The sequence below is a fragment of the Phascolarctos cinereus genome, unplaced genomic scaffold (genome assembly GCF_003287225.1).
Source record: "Phascolarctos cinereus isolate Bilbo 61053 unplaced genomic scaffold, phaCin_HiC Scaffold_4;HRSCAF=312, whole genome shotgun sequence".
Classification (NCBI taxonomy): domain Eukaryota; kingdom Metazoa; phylum Chordata; class Mammalia; order Diprotodontia; family Phascolarctidae; genus Phascolarctos; species Phascolarctos cinereus.
The window spans coordinates 576,471,518-576,493,895 of NW_027555847.1; the positions used below are offsets into that span (position 1 = coordinate 576,471,518).

Sequence of the window (22,378 nt, forward strand, 5' to 3'; positions counted from 1 at the left end):
AATACAAGATTCAAAATAAACCAAGAAAAGTAAACATTTTTGAGCAATTGGAAAGGGTTGTTTAATGATACAGCACTAATATTTTAATAGGGGAGAAAAAACATGACATGTGCCTTCACAACTTTAATGGCTTCATAGAGTATTGAATGAATTAAATGAAAGGAGCTGGAGGTGGGTGTGAGAGGGAAGAATGATTTTAAGAGGGGAATGAGAAGGGAGAGTAAAAGTAATACACTAGTTTTACTAGTGTAAAAGAAGGAAGAAGGGGGTGGAACTTATAATTTCTCATAGTTGGAATATATAAAAAGAGTATACAAACATGGAGGAAGAGCTGGAAGGAATATTAGATGAACTTCACACTTATCTGAAATAGATAAAAAAGAATTGAACGCAGATAGCTAGCTTTGTGTAGAAATATATCAGATTTAATAGAGAAACAAGTCAGGAAAAAGAAGATGAGAGTTAAGAGGGAGGCTAATTACCAAAAGGTAATTGAATTGCCATAAGCAAAACAAAATTCCTGCTCCTAAAGGCAAAAGAAAAGCAAAGAACTAGATTCTAACGGGGTACCCATCATTCATAGTTGAACACATTGTGGCAAATGAATGTAATGGGAAAATGACAAAAGAGATGATTTCAGAGAATCCTGGGGAATATGGCTTCATGCATATTGAAGTGAGCAGAACCACAACTACTTACACAAGGACAACAACATTGTAAAGAAAACACTCTTGAGACTTGAGAACTGTGATCTTAATGCAATGACCAACCAAATCTCCAAAGGAGAGATGAAGGTTATTCCCCTTCTAACAGAGAGGTAAAGCACTCAAGGTGCAAAGACATTTGGGGACATGGTCAATGTCTAGATTCATTTTGCATAATGGTGCTTATATACCACAAGGGTGGGTCTTTTTCTTCCTTTTTCTTGGTTTTTAAATGGGGAAGAGGAAGAGAGTTAGCAATAGTGATGCCAAAAAAGAGGGCCATTGAAATGTTTTTAAATACACAGAAGAGATAAGAAAGAAGTTTAAAAGGAAGCATAGACATGCAGGGTAGTTTTGGAAGTAATGTTTGGAATTCATTATATACTGTTTTTAAAAAGGCAAATAGTATTGTAGGGAGTATATGTGGGAAGGGTGTTTCTCCCATGTAGGTTATTTGTGTCCACAAGATTTTGCCCAGATGCGGCTCACAGGGAGTCATGAATTGATTTCTCTGGAGTTTTCTCCCCTTACCCTTCTCCAAGGGGGAGTAGGGGAAGCAGGACATTGTATCCAGAGGCTTGCCACTCTTCTCTCCTCAGAGAGAGGGTGTACAAGGCTACAAACACATCTATCTGCTCCCTTAAACATTTGTAATTTAGGGAAAGTAATTTTTCAGTTCAAGCTGCATTCCTGATTGCTATTTCTTAATGAGGAAGGAAGGCCCCCAAGCTATATATCCAAAGTTTGACTCCCTACCCACCAGATGCCAGTACCACAATAAAAACATGTAGCAAATAAACCCATTTATTCAGAAAAAAAATATACATCTTCTTCTGGAGTCTTCCTCTCCCTTCAGGTTAAGTCTTCTATTTTGAGGTTGGAAGTCAGAAGACCAGGATCTCTTTTTTTTTCCAGCTTTCACCAACTACTCCCCTTACACAGATGTAGAGCATCAAGCAATCAGTCTCAACCAGTGAAGATAGTCCCCATCCAAAATGGGCTTTGAGGCTTAGATTACAGTATGACATGGAGGTCTCACACAGTTTCATATAAATCTTTTTGCACTTTGCTGTGAATATGGAAATTTTTTAAAACTTAAGTTTGCATTTGAAAAAATAATTATTTAATAGTGATCAAAAGATAGGTATAAGGGCCATTGGTTGTTGATGTCCTCCAACATTTTTTTAAAATGATATTATAGATTAAACTGATCTGCCAATATCTATATTTTAGATAGGCAATGCAGAAAGGTATTGCCCTGGATCCAGAAGACACTGAATAGAATTCTGAAAAATGGTCATTATAAAACCCTATTAATTTTTTTTCATTATTCATCTGTCCTCTCTGTCTTTGTTTCTCTCTCTGTCTCTGTCTCTCTCTTTACACACACACACACACACACACACACACACACACACACACACGAGGTATAGGGATATTCAGGGAAGACTAGAATCTCTGGTGTGAGACCTTTAGTGTCCACCTTCACCCAACTCCTACTTGTGACTCCAGGAAGCTGTAGCATGAATAGAGGCCACATCCCAATAAACCATCTCAGCAGACGGCCTTAACTAGGTTGAGGGTAATACAGGCTTCAAACCCATCAGTGAGTTGGGGGCTGTTTACCCCAACATATGAAGACTTCCCCTGGCAGAATGAGCAGACAAGAACATTTGTTCCAACAGCCATGAAGGCAGCTGAAGCAGGCACTGTGGAGCACTTAGAGTGTGGTCAGACATAGAAGACACCAAGGTCACCCACTGCATTCTTGGCCACCACCAGTAATGCTGACTTTTGTCTTGCCAATAGACTTTGATGACTCAGGAAGAGAAAGTGAGGCTGATGACTGCACAGTTCTGCCTCACTTAAATCCAATTCTCTTGCAAGTCAAGACATCACCCTATGATATCATTGGTCCTCTTCCAAACGGAGGATGACCGACATCTATACATATATACACACATATCTCTTGTAAAGTAGATAAGAGTGTTGGACTTGGAATCAGGAATACCTGAATTCAAATCCCAATCAGACATTTACTAGCTGTTTGATCTTAGACAAGTCACTTAACCTAAGCCTCAGTTTCCTGATCTATAAAATGAAGATAATAATAGCACCTACCTTACAAAGCTGTTGTGAGGATTAAATGAGGTCACAGATGCAAAGGGCTTTGCAAACCTTAAAGGGCTATATAAATACTTGTTACTTCTACTTATATTTAATTTAATTATTTACTGCTGTCTTTGCCATTAGAATCTCTTGGGTTTTTTTTTTCACTTCACTCTGCATCAGGTCATATAAATTTCTCTGAATCTATCCCTTTTGTCATTTCTTACAACATAATAATATTCCATTGTGTTCATGTACTGTAGTTTGTTTAGCCATTCCCCAATGGATAAAAACACACGCTTTTTAACACCAGTCTCCTGATACCTACTCCAATGTGCTTTACACAATACTACTGTGGAAACATATTTAAAATCTCATTTACAGTAAAGCTGAAAATATTAAGAAGTAATATTTTTCTCTAAAGCCCTTTCCAGACTCTTGGAGAAAACCTCTTGGAAAGGTGAGTGACAGGTCAGTATATTAGGTGAATGAATAAAGGTGATAATAGTAATAATCAAATTTAACTCTTGTTCACATCATTGTCCCCCCATTCCTCTGAAGTGATTGTGGCTAGTACCCACCATTCTACACCGATAAAAGATTAAGATACCAATTGAAGAGACCAAGTTTAACCCCAGGATTGAGAGTTTCGGGGGACAAAGGGATGATGATGCCATTACTCAATAATTCTATAATATTAACCTAGACTCTGTTTTAACTTGTTCAAGTTTCCTATAAATATTATCTAAAATTGTCTTGGGGCAGAGAATCATTTTGCAGTACGTGAGGAATTACATCAGTTTGGACACGTCTCTCTTCATATTAGAAATGGCTTAGATACAGATTAGGCAGCGCTATGCATAGTGCTGGACCTGGAATCAGGGAAATCTGAGTTTAAATCCAACCTTAAACACTTACTAGCTACGCGACCCTGGGCAAGTCACTTAACTTCTTTTTGCCTGTTGCCTCGTCAGTAAAATACATTAACATTTTAATTGTTACTAATTAATAACAAATTATTTTTGAGATAATAGCACCTACTTCCCATGTTTGTTTTGAGGATCAAATGAACTAATGTTGTAGAGTGTCTAGAATATAGAAGGCACTATATAAATGTTATCTGTTATTTTGTTATTTCCATGTTAAATTAAATAAAATTGCTTCTGGCAGATGAGGCTAAATCAAAGAATATAATGTTAATATTAATACTTTTTCTTTGACATATTGTCCCTCTCCTATAGATTGTACTTCTACTTACTAAATTGCAAATCTAGAACTATTCTATGCCAGGATCTAAGATATAGTGGGGTGTTAGTGCCTCTGCAAGTCTTTCATGTTTAGCATTTCTTTTATGCATAAGAATAAATTACCATGCCTGATACCAATTGTACATTGAATACCTTTCTTCTTTCTTCCCCATCCTTTTTGGGGAAATCCTAGACACGAGGCATAACCTAAGCCGTAAGTAAATTTCTCTCTGAGGTAATAGAGTAGGAGAATCTTAAGAAGTATGAGAAAAGGCAGCTTAACTTCTCTCCTTAAAGACAGGCTCCTCAGAACAGAATTTGATTCATACTCCTGGTTAAAGAACAGAAAGTGCACATTGCCTCAGCCTTTGTAAGACCAACCATGGTTCCTCTTGGTTAAGTTATGTATTGAAATGCTTAATATATGAAGCAATTGGGAATATGAAAATAGGTTTGATTTCTTCATTTTGATCAGAATTTCATTACCTTCCTTTATTCTGAGAATATTCCCTACCCCAAATCATGGGGATTTGCATTTTGGGCCTTTGCCAATAGAGTTCAGTTCCAAAAATATTCCGTGGCTCAATTTTAGTGAAAATGTCACTAAGCTTAGATAGTATAATTAAAATTCCTTCAAAATGAAACCTCTTGTGTCTTCAGAGTAAAGTTTTAAAACACGCCAATATTATCTCACTTGATCTTAACAAAATCCCTGGGAGGTATTTCCATTTTGCAGATGAGAGAAATGAGGCTCAGAGGCTTGCCCAGAACCAGAAAGTGGCAGAACTGAGGTGCACCCAGGTCTCCTGGTATCAAGCCAGTGCTCTATTCATTGTAAGTCCAGCTGTACAAAATACTAGCAATTCATTTCTTACCCCCCATCATGGAATTTAAGGTTCTATTCAGGTGCAGTTTACCAATATTACAACATAAAACTATAAAAGTCTCTTCTGTCAAAGATAAATTCTGAGAAAAAAGAGAGGCATTTCTCTGTCAACAGCTGTATCTACTGGAGTTGAGCTCCAAGTCAGGATGGATTTCGGTAGCATATTCTCTTTATGTATAATGTCATCACAACAATTGCAATTGGAACTCTACTCATCTACCTACTGAATGTGTATAAAGACAGTATGGCACACTCTTAGCTAATGCTAAAATAGATACTGCTGCTTTTCAACTTAATTCAACAGGTAACAACTGCCTACTAATACCAAGCATTGTGCAAGGCACTTAAGATACAGAAACAAAACAAACAAAAAAAAATGGGACAATCTCTGGCCTCTAAGGGCTTCCATTTTCCTGGGAATTGGGGGTGGGATAAGGGAAGCTAAGGATTTTTACTCTGGAGTAGAGAATTGTTTAATTTATTTTACTACCCCTAAACTTCTCCACAAAAAATAAAACAAAAAGCACTTCTGAAGAGCTTGTGGAGAGTTGGTCCAAGTCACCAGTGTTGTAACCCAAGAAGATAAAAATCCTTCCCCACACATGCCAGGTCATGGGGGACAAAAGGGGGAAAAAAACTGATAGAGAAGCAGAGAGTAGGGGAATAGTTGGTATAGTTGTATCTTCTTTTCTTAGTTTAAATGCTATTTCACTGAGAGGTTTTGTGTTTAATATAAAAAAATAATTATTACCTCTGACTGATTTCTATTTCACGTGTCTTGCCTGCAGAGTAGATAATTTAAGCATGGAGGCTGGTAGTATTACAGAGTGTTCAGACTTGTTTACAAGTCAGTTTGACATTAGACCCTTGAAATTTTCAAGTGTCAAGAAACCAGTTGCTAAATTGTGACTAATCAAAACTAAAAATATAATAGAAGGGCAAAAAAGGCCAGGAATGGAAAAGACGAGGTAGAGAAAGCAATTTTAAAGTAATCTCATCAGAAATTTTTGAACAAAGATTAGTTTTTTTTTAACCTTCATAATGGCTGAAAAATTCTTCCATTTATTATCCATTTCATGCACTTTACTGCAACATGTAAACAGATGCTCTGTAATAGGTTATTGAGTTTGTCCATTTGAGGGAAGAGGAGAAAAAATGTGTAAGTCATCCTTAGAGAAAAAAAAAAGTCCTGCAAATTTTATTAACAAATAATTGAATAAACCATATGTTCAAATTTTAGAATAGACTTTAATATACTACCTGCAAAGCCCCAATTAATAAAGCAGAGAGCTAAAGGTGGGGAAGAGGAAACTTATCTTCTTTACTCTAAGGTAAAACTCAAATTGTTTTTGTAGTCATCAATAGCTATTGCATTTACTTGGGAAGATTTCTAAAAAATTTTTCCTTGCCCAATTTTATTTATTTATTTATTTTTTGCTTTTTGTTTTTTAAATTCTGAACTTAACAAACATTAAATAAAATGGACACTTTCATACACATTGTATAAAGGAAGACTATGTATGAAACTGTAGATCTTTATTATGTATAGCTTACTTTTCTCTTAAATATACAATACATTCAATATGTAACTTTCTAAGCTACCTTACTTATCTGAATTTCTTTCTGGGCTTCTTTCTATTCTCTTCAGGGTATTAAAAATGCTTGTGACTTTTTCTTTTCCTTTTTTTTTTTGGCTAATCTAAAACTTTCATCCCTTCTACCAAGCCCTACAATTGGTGGGAAAAATGGGAAATGAAGAAATAATGCCCTTGTAACAAATATGACTGGTCAAGCAACACAGATTCCTACATTGGTTATGTCTGAAAACGGATGTCTTATTCTGTAGCTTGGATCCATCACTTCTCTGTCAACAGATGGATAGCATGCTTTAGTCCTCTGGAATCATGGTTGGTCATTGTACTGATCAGAATTCATAAGTCTTTCAAAGAGGTTATTTATTTAGTGGTCTTACTGTTTGTATTGTTCTCATGGTTTTACTCACCTTACTATGTACCAGTTCATACAATTCTTTCCAAGTTTTTCTGAAACTGTCCATTCCAGTATTTTTTACAGGTCAATAATCAATTATTTATGACGTACCCACTATGTGCCAGATACTCTGCTAGGCTCTGGAAATACAAGTACAAATAATGAAATAATACTTACATCAATGAGCTTATGTTTTAATGGGGGGAGGGCAAGAACAAGTATGCCAAAATTACAGAACATAAATATAAAGTTTGTAAATACAAGTATGTACAACACGGTTAAATACAAGATAATTTTAAAGAATGCCCTCTAAGAGTTGGGGAAAGGCAAACAGTGCCCCCTGAGTTGAATCTTTGAAGCAGAGAGGAACTCTGAGATGGAGATAAAGAAAAAAATATATATTCTGGGTATGAGGAATGGTGGGTACAAAGGCAGGAGAATAAGAGAGGGAATGTCATGTGAGGAACAGAGATGTCAGTTTTGCTAGATCACACCAAATGAAGCTGGAAAGATAGGATGGGAGCAGGTTGTGTAGGGATTTAAAAGCTAAACAGTTTATATTATATGCCAGAGGCAATAGAAAGACACTGCAGTTTTTTGAGGAGGGGCGGAACATGGTCAGATCTGATTTTAAGGAAAATTACCATTACAGCAATGTGTAGAATGGATTGAAATGGGAAGAGACTTGAGGCAGCAAGCCCAACCAGGAAATTGTTGCAATAATATTCCATTTCATTAAAATATCATTTGTTTAGCCATCCAATTGATTGATACCCCATTAGTTTTCAGTTCTTTGCTATAACAAAAAGATGTTATAAATTTTTGTAGATATGGGTCCTTTTCCTCTTTCTTTGATCTCTTTGTGTCATAGGCCTTGTAATGGCATCTCTAGGTCAAAGGATATACACATTTAATGACTTTTTGTTCTTGCCCAATTAAAAAACAAACAATAACAACACTATCTATCTTATAGTCAAAGCATGAATCCTGATAATCTAGTTTTTTAAAATGAAAAATGTGAACAGAGATAGTAACAATAATAGTAATAATAACAATAATAATAGCTAGCACTTATGTAATGCTTTAAGCTTTGTAAAGTAGCCATTTACATATGTTATGTCATTTGATTCTCACAACAACCATGGTGAGGTAGGTACTATTATTATCCCTAATTTTAGCAAAGCATTCTATCCCCTATACCACCCAGCTGACTATAAGTAGCAGAGTATGAGAACACACAGATGTGCACAGTAGTAGCCAGGCTACTTTGGTCAGGGATTATCCTACTTTCACTGAAGGAAGAAGTCTTCCAGGGAGCAGGAAGAGTGAAGAGGTGTTTGACCATCATATATATATTTAGAAATATCAAAGTTGGAAATTCTGGTGACAAATTAGGGAATAAACTGTATTTTCATCATCATTGTCCAAATAAATGGTTGCTACATTTTTCTGGATGCTACCTGTTCAAATAATTTTTAAGATATTCAGAAGAAGGGGAAAAGGCAAAACTCCCTCAGAACAGAGGATGCAGTAGCTTATCACATATTTTTTAAAAAAAACATGCTATCTCCTGTATTTTTCTTTTATAAAAATAAGTCTGGCTATCTTTTGCTTTTAAGCATCTATGCCCCCTTATATAACCCTTCTCCTCTCCCAGAAAGCTGACCTTTATAACCAAGAAATACAAAAGAGAAAGAAAAAACAGTTCAGTAAAACTAGTCTGCACATCAACCAAGTCAGACACTGCATGAGTGTTCCATACCCACAGTCCTTCTGCTTTGCAAAGAATAGAGAGAGGGGGAGATTCATTCTCATATTTCTTCTTTGGGACCAAGCTGAGCTAGTAGAATTTCATAGCATTCCTTTTCAATTGCTTTGAGGGTCTTTTCATTTACATTAAAATCATTGGGTATTTTTTGGTTTGTTTTCTTCACATTCTCCATTGCACACAGCAAAATAACATCCCATTACATTCATGTTCTTTAGTTTGTTTAGTTATTCCCCAATCAATGGGTGTCTGCTTTGATTCCAGTATAAAAAATGCTCTACCAATTTTAATGACAACAAGAGGGGAAAGATATCTCACTTGCCCTTCTTCATCTTTTCTCTTCAATTTTTTTCTGTGCAGTTCAAGCACACATCCTCCCTAAAGATTCCATCTCTCCTTGTGGAGGTCTCCCCATAGGTATTTTAAAATTTCCTGAGTACCAGGACAACACTGGAGTTATCTGTCAATGAGCCTTCCCTCTTGCCACATGACTGTCCCACTTCTTTTTCCATTCGCGTCATGATACGGTACAGCCCATTTGTGTCCACTATAAATGCCACCATTATCCTTTTGGGTTATCCTCAACTTCGATTCCTTTGAATGCTGTGGCACTGTAAGATTTGATAGCTTTTAAAGATTTTTTTTTATGCCACAGATCAGCTTTGAGTTGCTAAAGGAAAAAAGTTACTGTACAGTTTTCCAAATGTAATCCAGTACACTTCCTTATTACAATTCAAATCTGGGACCACTCATCGTCCTTTTGTGGCTCCAATCCCATTTTAATACTGTCAACTCAATGAACTACCTGTCATTGTCTGAACAACAGGTAGTTTTTAATCAATAGAACTTTTTCCTACATAGATTGTGTGACAAATGAGTATTTTTTTCTTGTATTTAATAACTAATTATTGAATCAGAACCAAGGTTTTTCCCCTTTTCTACTTCCTCATCCAGAAATCAGCCAGTGTGAGAAGTCAAAGATGTACCTAGGCCAAGATCTAATCAGACGGTAAAAAGAAATTCTAAGTTTGGGCTAATGGGTGCATTCCTGCTCATTGTGTTTGTTCTGACAGATCTGGGGAAATGTTGAGTCTCCCTTTTGTCAGATACTTGATATGGAAATTGCTAAGTCTCTTTGACCAAGATTTGGGTGACCCAAGTCACATACTCCAAGACCCTCATTGTAATATAGCCCAGCTTCTCATTATAATATTCATTTTCTTATTAATTGTTAACCAATCAGAGTTGATTGCTACCACATACTCTTTGAAGGGCATATAAAGCCCACCACCATGAAGGGTCTTTAGTCTGAGATGGCCAATGCCCATTCTTTTATTAATAAATGTGCTCCCCTTACTAATAAAATGATTAAATTAGCCCAAAACTACATGTCTCAGAACTTTTTTAATTGTCAAAATTGTTAGGCTGATCTCTTTTGGGTAATCATGGATCTTGTTGAAAAAAGCCTTAAGTGTTCCAGGAATAAATGCAATCAACATAATATCCTGCACAAACAGGAACATCTGGATGACCTCACCATCTACAGGCAGCTAGCTAAGCATCTAGGTGGCATGGTGAAGAGAGCACTAAACCTGGAGTCAGGAACACAAGTTCAAATCCAGCTTATTAACTGTGTGACCTGGGCAAATCACTTAATTTCTGTTTGCTTCAGTTCCTTCATCCGTAAAATGGGGATAGTAACAGCACATACTAACCAGTGTTGTTGTGGGGATCAAACCAGGTAATAATTGTAAAGTGCTTTCTTTGCAAGGCTAAAAGTGCTATATAAATGTTAGCTATTATTATCTTTAGCAGGGGTTCTGACAAAAAATATTTTTTATAACTATTTCAGTATAATTGGCTTCCTTTGCGATCCTGTGCATCTTATTTTCTGAATTTTGAAAGAATTTCTGAAGTGGGAGGTAGTAGCTAGGCTTCAGCAGACTGGCAGAAGAGGTTAAAAACTGATCTACAGGGAATCTATCCTACATTTGGACTTCCTACAAAATATCTTCTATGAGAAAGAGCACAACTTTGATAAAAATCTAGCTCCTTGATTTATATCTCAAATAATTATCAAAGGGTATCAAGGTGGAGGGGAAATTTTGCATCAAATGTCACTAATAAAATTTGAGACTTAAAATATATATGGAATTGATACACATTAAGAGTCATTCCTCAATTCACTAAGTGGTCAAAGGATATAAAAAGTTTTCAAAAGAAAAGCATAACCATGAATGACCATATGAAAATATGCCCCAAATCACTAATAATAAGAGAAATGCACATTTAAACTATTTAAGCTAAGTGGCAAAGATGACAAAAATGGGGAAATAGTGTTGGAGAGCTATGAGAAGAGAAGTGCACTAATACACTGTTATTGGAACTGTGGATTGGTCCAACTCTTCAAGAAAACAATTTGGAATTATAGAAATAAGGGGATTACATGATCATAGCTTTTGATCTATGTTTAACTAAGCATATGACCCAAGGACAGTAGACAGGAAATAAGATTCCAACATAAAGCAAAATATTCATAGAAGCACTCTTTGTGCTATCAACTAACCACAAAGGGGACACACACTGGCTAAATATACAGTGATATATCAATAACATGGAACATTATTGTGCAGTAAAGAATGATGAGGAACTGAAAAGAACTTACTAAGCTTTGTGTTAACTGAGGCAGAGTAAAATGGGTAGAACCAGAGGAATATAAACAATTAATATAGTAGTGCAAATGAAAAGAGAACTAAAAGAAAACTGAACTCTGAGTAAAACAAAACAAAACAAAAATAATCCTCAAGAGGAAATAATGATTTGGAACCCAAAGTTTTAAAAACAAATGTTAAAAAATTGTTTTCACATGTAACTGGGAAATAAGATATACAGGCAATGGGGTGTAGAAATCTATCCTGCCCTACAGGAAAACAGAAGGGGAAGGGGATAAGAGAAGGTAGTGGGGTGGTAGAAAGGAGGGTAGATTAGGGGAAGGGGTATTCAGAATGCACACTGTCTTGGGGTGGGGGGAGGCACAAGATGGGGAGAAAATTTGGAACTCAAAATCTTGTGGATGTGAATGTTGAAAACTAAAAATAAATAAGTTCATGAATCTTAAAAAAAAGTTTAAAAAGAACAAATAATGAAACATTACTCTTGGGAGAAAGGTGGGTGACAATCAGTGTCGAATGTTGCATATGTTGTCATACATGGTTACTGTATCTATTGTTTTTGCTTAACTGTTTTTTCTTTGTTACAAGGGAGAAATCAATATCAGAATGGTGATGGTATATCCAGGAATGTCAGTGATGTAAAAGCAAAAAGAATCAATGAACATTTTTTAAATTTAAAAAAAAATCATTAGTGGTTGATTGAATAGTTATTTCTTTGGTTGTATTTATCAAGGATTCCTCTGGTATAATCTTACCACATCCATGAGAAACTTGTTGGAAGTGACTTATTTAGGCTTTTGCTCTAAGTTAAAACATTTTTGCTAATCAACACAAAATAAATGCAATGAAGTCTTGTATGCTCTGTACCTTCCCGTGTATTGTTGTGGGACTGTGAAGCAGTGCAGACAATTATTTTCAGAAGTCCATCTGTTTCATTCTCATGCTTTCATCAAGGATATCTTGTACGTATATGTAAAATATTCTCACAAATAATTTTTAAAGAAAGTAGGCATACAGTTTGGCAATTATTGATGTTCTGTATCTGTGTGTGTGTGTGTGTGTGTGTGTGTGTGTGTATGTATGTGTTTTTAACTCTTTTTTTGCCATTTTCTCCTCTTCCCCAATGGATACTGTAAAGCTGTAAAGATTGGGTCATTTCCAGCAAGTATTTCCCTGTAGTTAGTCTGGTCCAGTCACTCCACAATTGTTTTCTTAAGTGCACTTTCTGCTCCTTAGACCAGCAAGTAAGAGACTGAGATGTTGAATTTGAATGTAGTAGATTCTCTGCCTCTGATAATGAAATAAATTGTTATAGAAATGTTAGCAATTTGTTCCATTATCAATCTCTTTATCTTCCAAAAAGTTTCATCTTTGATCTTCATTGGTTCAGTTGGGTCTCATGCCAAGCTGTTTCATTTTTTCCATTCTTCTACTTTTCAATGTTTTACAATATAATGCTGCTCAGAGTATTTTATTGTCTTCTTTAGCTCTGTGTCCCAACCCATTGTTGCCTTCTCCCTCTATGAGGATCAAGTGTCTATTGTCTAATCTTGTTTCTGGGATCCTTTAGCCTTCTTATTGTGGCAAGTGTTAAACTTTGTAGGAAATGAAAGTCAGTGATCTTTGCCTTTTTCTATTTTCCATTTTGTGTCATCAATGACTGACCTTGAATAGGTTAGATTTAAGCCACCACAAATGTTCCCAGTCTTCTCATATTAGCTTTCTTATGTTTTAAATTTATTTTTATTCTGAACTTAAACACCAAATAAAATCTTTATTTTCATGTATGTGTAAATAAAGATTTTATATACATATATGTTAGAAAAAGAAGACTGTCCATGAAACTGTAGGTCTTTATTAGATACAGCTTGCTATAATGCCTAATATACATTAGGTGCTTTATAAATGTTTATTGAATGATTGACTGAAGTTCAAACCATGGCTTTCAAAGCTATTTGTCTATGCTTCTTTCTGTTCTGTTCTCTGCATTCTTTTCAAAAGATGGCTTAATGACCCTCTTTTCTCTCTTTTCCTTTTTTTTGTTTTTTGTTTTTTGCTATCTTATCCCTGTCCCCCTCAATTTCTCATTCACCCCTACTGGAAAAGAAAAAAGAAAAACAAATCCCTTGCAATAAATACATATAGTCAAGCAAAACAAATCCCTACTGTTTAGCCTTTTTCCAAGCTAGATGTTGCTTTAGATCTTCGTTTTAACTAATCAATGGCCAGATTACAGACACTTGATTTTGATATGACTCATACCAGTAACCAATTGTTTCAAGTCTCTTAAGATTGAGTCACTTTCATTTGTTTTTGATGCCTAGCTTTCTTACTCTCTTCTGGGAGAAAGTGTTCACGATACACAGGTGTGAGGCTGCAAAGAGCCCATCTCATTTTTCAGATGAGCCATGTTGTCATCTCCTTTATGTCTACCTTCACTTTGAAGTCATAGATCATCGAAGTACATATTAATTTGATATATATTAAAATATATGAATGAAAACTACATACATGAATGAAAAATGTATATATAAAACCTCTTAATCCTCTGCTATACAAGATGATGAATAACCCTCCTTTCCCTTTTCCCTAACTGCTGTTTCTCTGTATCCCTCAATACATCTGCATCCTCTCCTGGATCCCTTAATCTGGGGAATGTCTCCCGTAGTTTTCTCTTTCTGTACACTTTTTGCCTTGGCAATCTAATTTACAACTCTGGCTTCAAGAACTGCCTTAATGTAGATGATTATCAAATCTTCCACTTCAATTATGACCTCTCTTTTGAGCTCCTTCCTGACCAACACCTCTGACAAGTCAACTGTACCTGGATGCCCCACTAGTATCTCAAATTCAGTATGTCCCAAATTAATTCAATTCCACAGATGTTTATGAAGTGCATGCTATGTACAAGGCACTATACTAGGTACTGCCCTCAAGGTGGTTATATCTGCAAGGAGGGAGAGAGGGAAGGGGAGATACTGTTACATAGATAAGTAAACAAGTAATTTGAAGAGTACTAAGGGCAGGGAGGATTGTGAAGGCTTCTAGGAGGAGGTGGCAAATGAATTGAGCCTTCAGAATTAAAATGCTGAGAGCATCAAGGAGGGGGTACATTTCAGGCTTGGAAAATGACTTTTGTGAATGCAAATAAACAGAGGTGGGAGATGGAAAGTTTAATTCTGGTTGTTGGTAATAGGACTAGTTAGGTTGAAATAGTTTATGTTTGAAAGGGAGTAATGGAAAATAAGGCTGGAGGGGCAGGTGGGATACTTATCCATTAAAGGTCTTAAATGTGAGGTTGAGTTTGCATTTCCAGAGGCTACAGGCAACCTTTGGAAGTTAGTAAGGAAAGGAAAATGTTCAGATCTGTAACTTAAAAAGATGTTTTTAATATGCATACCCTTTGACCCAGCAATAGCACTTCTAGGGCTATATCCCAGAGAGATCATACATATGGGAAAAGGACCCACATGTACAAAAATATTTATAGCAGTTCTTTCTGTAGTGGTAAAGAATTGGAAATTGATAGGATGCCCATCAACTGGGGAATGGCTGAACGAGTTGTGGTATATGAATATAATGGAATACTATTGTGCTATAAGAAATGATGAACAAAAAAAAAACAAAAACAAAAAAAAGAAATGATGAACAGGCTGACTTCAGAAAAACCTGGAAAGATTTATATGGTCTGATGCTGAGTGAAGTGAGCAGAACCAGAAGAAGGTTGTACACAATAACAGCCACATTGTGCGATGACTAATATTGATAAACTTAACCCTTCTCAGCAATACAAGCATCTAAGACATCTCCAAAGGCCTTGTGATGGACATTGCCATCCACAAAGAAGAAATAATTATGGAGTTTGAATGCCGATCAAAGCATACTATTTGCTCTTCTTTTTCTTCTGTTGTGTTTTGTTTCCTCTTTCTGGTAGTTCCTCCTACTGGTTTTAATTCTTACTTAGAACATCACTAACGTGAAAATATGTTTAATAGGAATGTATATGTATAGCCTACATCAGATTGTGTGCCATCTTGGGGAGGGGAAGAAAAATTTAAAACTCAAAAGCTTATAGAAGTGATTGTTGATAATTCAAAATAAATTAATTTAAAAATTACCCCCCCAAAAAAAATTTTTTTTGACAGATGTATGGAGAATTGATTGGTGAGGGGAGAATGGAAGGTAAGACCAATTAGGAGACTAATATAATAGCACAGGCAAAGATGGTAAGGGCCTGACCTAGGTTGGTCGCTCCATAAATAAAGAATATAACATGCTGGGGAGGGAAAATTGAGTGAAAAACGATATAGAAATTATGGACCTGAGCAACTGGGAAGATAGTGGTTCCCACAAAAGAAATGGGAAAGCTTGGAAGAGGGGTGGATTTAGGGGGGAAGATAATGACTTGGACTTACTGATAGCACATCTGTTCCTAAGTTCCCAGTCTCCCATATTCATAAGATTGTTATGAATTCTTCCACCTCCCTCAACTTTCTTATCTAATCAGTTCAAGCCAACTTCTCTGATGTCTCTCAACAATTTTGTCTATTCTCAATTTCTCCATTGCTCCTACCGTAAGGCATGGTATAGGATCAAACAAGTTAATACACATATGATGCTTTTCAAACTTTAAAGGATAAAGTGTGTCAGTTATTATTATTATTATTATTATTATATTATTATTAGCGGACAGAGTGCTGAACATGAAGGCCTGGGTCTGAATCTTGCCTTTAATATTTACTGGCTTTGTGGTCTTAGTGAAGTCACAACCTCTCTAATCATGCTTCTTCTCTTTACAATGATAACGTTTATCGTCATTATTGTTCAGTGGTATCAGGCCTGTCTGACTCTTCATGACACCATTTGGGGTTTTCTTGGTAAAGATATTAGAGTAGTTTGCCATTTCCTTCTCCAACTCATATTACAGATGAGGAAATTGAGGCAAACAGGGTTCAGTAACTTGCCCAGGGTCACATGGCTAGTGTTTGTGGCCACATTTGAACTCAGAAGGTGAGTCTTCCTAACTCTAAGGCCAGGTGGTACTCTGTCAACTACACCACTATCTAGCTGCACTATAAGAATAATAATACCTATACTATTTACCTACCTTACAGAGTTGTTGTGAGGTTCAAATAAAACGACAGATAGATGGATTGATAGACAGACAGATAGGATTTATTAAGTGCTCACTATGTACCAGGCTTTGTGCTAAGCACTAGGGATACAAATGTGAACCATATAGTACCTGGGCTCAAAAAGCTTATATTCTAACGAAGAAAGACAACAGATAAAGGGGAGTTGGAAAATGACAGGAGACAGGAAGAAGTTCGTGGTTGGGAGATGTCCAAGAAGTGAGGTAAAGACCTAGATCTTGTCAAAATCTGTGTATGCAACAAAAGATCTTTGCTATAAAGCGCTATAAAATCTCAATGATCACTACCACCACCACTAGTCTGGACTGTTTGCCTGGACTCTCCCTTATGCGTGTCTCTGCTTGCACTTTTTCTTCCTTCTAATCCATTTTCCACACTATTCCCAGAGCAACCATTCTTATCCCTTAATATTACTCTTCTCAAAAACCTTTAGAGGCTCCACTGCTATTTTTACTGATGAAATTTTCCAAGCTGGCTTTCAAAGTCCTCCACAGTTTGGTACCCCTCTAGCTTTCTGGTCATATGGTTTACTCTCTGGAAGATAGTGGGTGCAAAGTCCTTGCAATGTCCTCCACTTCCCCACTAAATCCAGTCTATTTCCACCCAAACTTTAAAGCCCAATTTTAATACTACCTTCTTGGTAAAGCCTACCAGATTAGATTCCCTCAGGTTATTTTAGACTTCTTCCCAAGACCTCACTAAATGCTTTAGTTTTGTTTCTCTCTTTTACAATTAATAGGATTGTTGTGAGAATCAAATGAGAAGATCTGCTTAAGCTACTTTGCAAACCTAAAAGCACTTATAAATGCTAGCTGTTAACACGCTTATAATGTAAGCGTTTATTTTATATGCAAATGTGTTTTATCTCTCTGAAGATCGCCCTGAAGGTAGGGGTCACTAATGTGCTAGAGGCCAGTCCCTAAACTCTGGGAGACCCTTGTAAAACGAAGGAGTTACACTAAAAGACAATCTGTGGTCTAAATTTACAATCTTATGTTCTGTATTCTGGCAGCTAGGTAGCAAAGTGGATAGAGTGCCAAGCCAGGAGTCTGAAAGACTTATCTTCCTGAGTTCAAATCCAGCCTCAGGCACTAGCTGTGTGATCCTGGGAGAGTCACTTAATCCCCTTTGCCTCAGTTTCCTCATCTGTAAAATGAGCTGGAGAAGGAAATGGCAAACCGGTCTAGTATCTTTGCCAAGAAAACCCCAAATAGGGTCACGGAAGAGTCTCTACACGACTGAAAAACAAAAAACAAAAACGCTGAACAACGATGAAGTGCTCCATACCAGGTGGTGACTTAAATGCAGTTTAATTGTTGAATGGGATGCCTAAGGATCATAGATCTAAAACTGAAAGAGACCTGGGAGGTCATGAAGCCTAAACCCCACATTTTACAAATAAGAAAGCAGAGACTCAAGAGAGTCTCTGAGACCCCAAGTTACCAAAGAAGGGGAGGCAATATGATCGCTCCGGGGGCATGTTGTACAACGCATTGCTATTCTGCTAGTGTTCTCACTGTTTTAGATGATCAGACAAGTTCAGGGGAACCCCTTAACAATAGAAAGGTCCCTTCTAATTCCCAGAGTCTGTGTAGTACAAGAAAGGGCTTGGCTGGAAAACTGTTTAAGCAACTGAATAATGGCTGCAGTGGGCCCCGGGCAAATCATTTTTCTTCTCCACCCCTCAATTTTCTCATTCATCTATTGTTAAAATAACATTAATGTTTGTAAAAAAAAAAATAGCACTAAGTCACAAGGTTATTGTAAGGAAGATGCTTGGTAAACCTTAAAGCGGTCTCTAAAGATGCAATTATGATGATGCTGCTGCCTTTTATAATACACAAGATTTGTGTGTGTGTGTGTGTGTGTGTGTGTGTGTGTGTGCGTGTGTGTGTGATTTAAAAAAAATACTATGTTCCTGCAAACCTCAACTCAGTCAAACTGCTCTTTCTCTGATTCCCCATCTGTTCCTAGAAGTTCAGGGCAGCTGAGAAGGATTAGGAAAAAAAAAAAAAGTCAAGCGTAAAAGACAGACAATAACACAATTTTACCCCTGCACGTCGCTGCCCCATCTCGAAGCTCTCGAATTGGAAGCACTTTTTTCCTCCTCCACGCACACTCACGCTCAGAGCCCAGGGGAGGTAAAGAAAAGACACAATGTAGCGGCGCTTCCCGCCAAGACCACCCCCGGGGCTCTTCCCCCCCCCCCCCCCGGCTGCGGAGCCAGAGCAGGAAGTGGGGCTGGGCGCGGCCGAGCCCGGGCGGCGGCGGTGGGACTACAGCTCCCGAAGTGCTGCTCGAGGCGCCGCAGGCCCAAGCCCGGGCCAGGACGGGAAGTTTGGGGCGCCCTTCCTTCCTCTCCGTCTCCCCTTTCCCGGGCCCGTCTCCGGCCGGGCTCCGGGAGTCCCAGAAGCCGCTCCAGCTCTTGGCCCCGGGGCTCCCGGAGGGGCCTTTTGCATCTTGCTGGGCCTGGGAGCCAGGGCGGGTTCCGGCGGCGGCCGGAGCGGGGGTTGGGCGAGAGGAAGGGCCGCGATGGAGGTGAGCGGGCCGGAAGACGACCCTTTCCTGACGCAGCTGCACCAGGTGCAGTGTCCGGTGTGCCAGCAGGCGCTGCCCGCCGCCCACATCAACGCGCACCTGGACAGATGTTTGCTGCTGCACCCGGCCGGGCTTTCGGAGCCCGACGACGACGAGAGCCTCGGCTCCGCGGAGCCCAGCAGGAGGCCGACCTCGCCGCCGCCGCCGCCGCCGCCGCCGCTGGGCAGCTGCAAGAGGAGGCGCCTGTCCGGGGGCTCCCTGCGCCTGCCGCCCGCCACCCCGACTGGCGAGAGCAGCGACGGCGAGGTCGACGAGCCGGACGAGCCGGGGCCACCCGACGGCAGGGACCCCTACGACCGCTGCCCCAGCCCCTGCGCCGGCGCCCACGGCATCCCCGCCTTCGCCCGGGGGCCGGCTGGCAGCCCGCTGCCCCTGCGGAGGAAGGTGTCCGGCAAAAGGCCGGTGGCGGCTGCAGCCTCGGCGTCCACCGCCGCCGCCTCCTCCTCCGCCGCCGTCTCCGCCTCCCCGAGGTGCTGGAAGGAGAGCGAGCGCTCCGAGGACGAGGATGAAGACGACGAAGAGGCGGCTGCTGCTGCTGCTGCGGCGGCGATGGGCGGCGAGGATGACGACGACGAGGACCGGGAGGACTGGGAGGCCTCGGCGCCCTCCACCGCCGCCTTCCGGGAGAGCGCCGGGCACTTGGGCCCCGGGCGCGCTCAGCCCCGGCCCCCGGCCCGCGAGGAGATCTGGCAGAAGCTGGTGGGCAAGCCTCTGGCCGATAAGATGCGCCCCGCCACGCTGCAGGAGTACATAGGGCAGAACAAGGTGGTGGGCCAGGAGACCCTGCTGAGGTCCCTCCTGGAGTCCAACGAGATACCCTCCCTCATCCTCTGGGGCCCCCCGGGATGCGGCAAGGTGAGTGGGGGGTCGCCTCCGAGGAGTCGCCGAGCCTTCCCCCCTCCCCCTTCCTCCATCTCCTTCCTAAGCTTTCATTCACTCGGTGCCCCAGGACCTATTGTTAGTGCTTTTTAAAATGCCAGAGTTAATACAATGGCTAAGAGGCCTAGGCAGCTGCTCCTAGGAGGGATGCAAAGGTTTTGCCCGAATGGCGCAGAAAATATTTTAGCTCAGAGTCCTCCCTTCCCTTCCCATTTGGATGGACTGCAAATGCAGAGTTAGAGGTTTAGAATAGGAAGGACCTTGGAGTTATGGTCCCACACCTCACTTTACCAGTGAGTCAGACTAGGCACTAAGAGGTTAAAATGATCCCCCCCCCCCACACACACACACACACACTAGTTGAAGAAAAAGTGCCGGGATATAAATCCAGCTCCAAAGTCTGACTCCAAAACCTATGTGCTTTTTTTTTTTGCATCTGGCAGCTACTGATAATTCTGTAGCTTTCTATTGCAGTGAGACTTAAGTAGTTAAAGAATCTGGTGGCAAGATGCGGAAATAGAGCAATCACTCAGTTAACATTTATTAAGCGCTCTCTATATGCTAGGCACTGTACTAAATGCTGGGAATACAAAAAGGGGCAAAAGACAGTCCCTGCCCTCAAGGAGCTTACAGTCATTTCTTATGGAGCACACTGGCCCTAATTTACAATTGGGACCCGCAGCTTAAAAACTTGAGGGATAACTCATCAGAAGATACCAGTGCACTATTTCTTCTTGATCGCCCCACCCTGTTAAAAACTGAGATAAAATAACTAGGAGGCAGATATGAGTTCAATATACGGATATTTTGAAATTCTAGGCTCTTCATTCTGGTTTATATATCTTTTACATATATTATCTCACATACTCCCCCCAAAATCGTAAGGTAAAGAGACTTTACAGTTTCCAGAAGTTACTGTGCCCATTTTACAGAAAATGAAATAGAACCAGAGAGGATGTGATTTGCCAAAAAATTACAGAGCTAATGAATTTCAAAGCTAGCACACTGGAACCCATATTTTATACTTATTGGTAAGGTGCTCTAGGTAGAGCTCTTCTGTTTTACCTTTATAAGAAAGCTTTCTAACAACTACGGTTGTCCAGCAATGGAACATGCCATGCTTATATGTTGCCTATGAACTATCTGGATAACCATAAGTTAAAATTGAAATAGGGGAGATTTCTCACATCTACTGGAAGGTTGGGTTAGGTGGCTTCTAGAGGGGTAGGGACTGAACTTGTGATTTCTTTGGTTTAGGGAACTCCCAGGTGAGGAAACTCCCCCGATAATGCAGGTGGGTATTATCTGAAACTTATTTGTCTGCAACACTGAGAAATTGAACAGGTGGCCCAGGGTCTGACAACTAGTGTGTTTCAGAAATAATACTAGAATTTGAATCTTCCCTGGCTTTCAGGCTGGCTCTCTACCCATTACCCCGCACTATCTCTCTTTAAGATGTTAATCTATTTTAATCAGCTATTTAATTAACTCTTCCAGTGGCCTCCCTTTGTTGGTTCTTCCTAAACCTAGTTTGTGTGTGACCTGGTTTAAACTTTACTCATTGAAATTACTATTGCTTTGTTATGTAGACAGGAAATTTATTAGGACAGCTGTGGACGGCATGGAACCAATATAAACCAGGCCAGAAGTACACATGAGTCCTTAATGGTTCTCTTGGGTGGCAGACATAAATAAAATAAGACATCTCCAATGTTATCACTGCCTTCAGGGATCTAGCTTCTCAAATCCTGATTTGCAGCCTGTGTTTGCAACCTGAGTAGGCCCTCTATGGCTTACCACATAGGATGCTGTGGAATACCAAGTAGGGAAAATCCCCAAGTCCTGTAGGATCACCTTATGACAGGATGAATTTCAACCACTGAATCACCCTTCATCTTGCCCTCCCCCTTCACATATTTCCATTTGATATAAAGAATTGGCATGGAAACATGACGTTATTTTTACCTTTGAATTGTTTTTCTAACTTTTTAACCAATGAGAGGGAGGAAGACTCTAGGTTAAAGTTGGTCAAGCAAAAGGTACAACAGGATATGTCCTTATTTATATTAAAACTTAATTGGATTTGATTCATTAAGACAAAAGTAAAATTCATCCTTTTAGTTATTTGACAGACAATTTTAAGTTCTGTGGAGCTAGCCTTGGAATCAGAGGGACCTGATTGGAAACAGAGGGATTCACAGCCAAATGTAGCCAGAGACACTTAGTGAATGGAGGGACTCAGGTCAAGTCATTTAACTTCCCAGCACTCCTGGCAACTTATTAGGAATTTAGGTTGCAAAACTGTTAAGAGTATTGCTTTGGTGGAGGGACTTACCTCTGGGGAATTTAATACACCAATAAATTTATTTAATA

At 39.3% G+C, this 22,378-nt stretch overlaps 1 protein-coding gene across 3 annotated transcripts in view; it reads left to right on the forward strand.

Annotated features, from left to right (window-relative positions):
- Nucleotides 1-18,971: 18,971 nt before the first annotated feature.
- Nucleotides 18,972-22,378, forward strand: part of WRNIP1 (WRN helicase interacting protein 1) — a 31,354-nt gene continuing 27,947 nt past the window's right edge. For all 3 annotated transcript variants that reach the window (XM_020970080.2, XM_020970082.2, XM_078153652.1), the window contains exon 1: nucleotides 18,972-19,981. In XM_020970080.2, coding sequence (XP_020825739.1) covers nucleotides 19,061-19,981 — 921 coding nt within the window. In that variant the 5' untranslated portion in view covers nucleotides 18,972-19,060. The remainder of the gene's footprint in view (nucleotides 19,982-22,378) is intronic.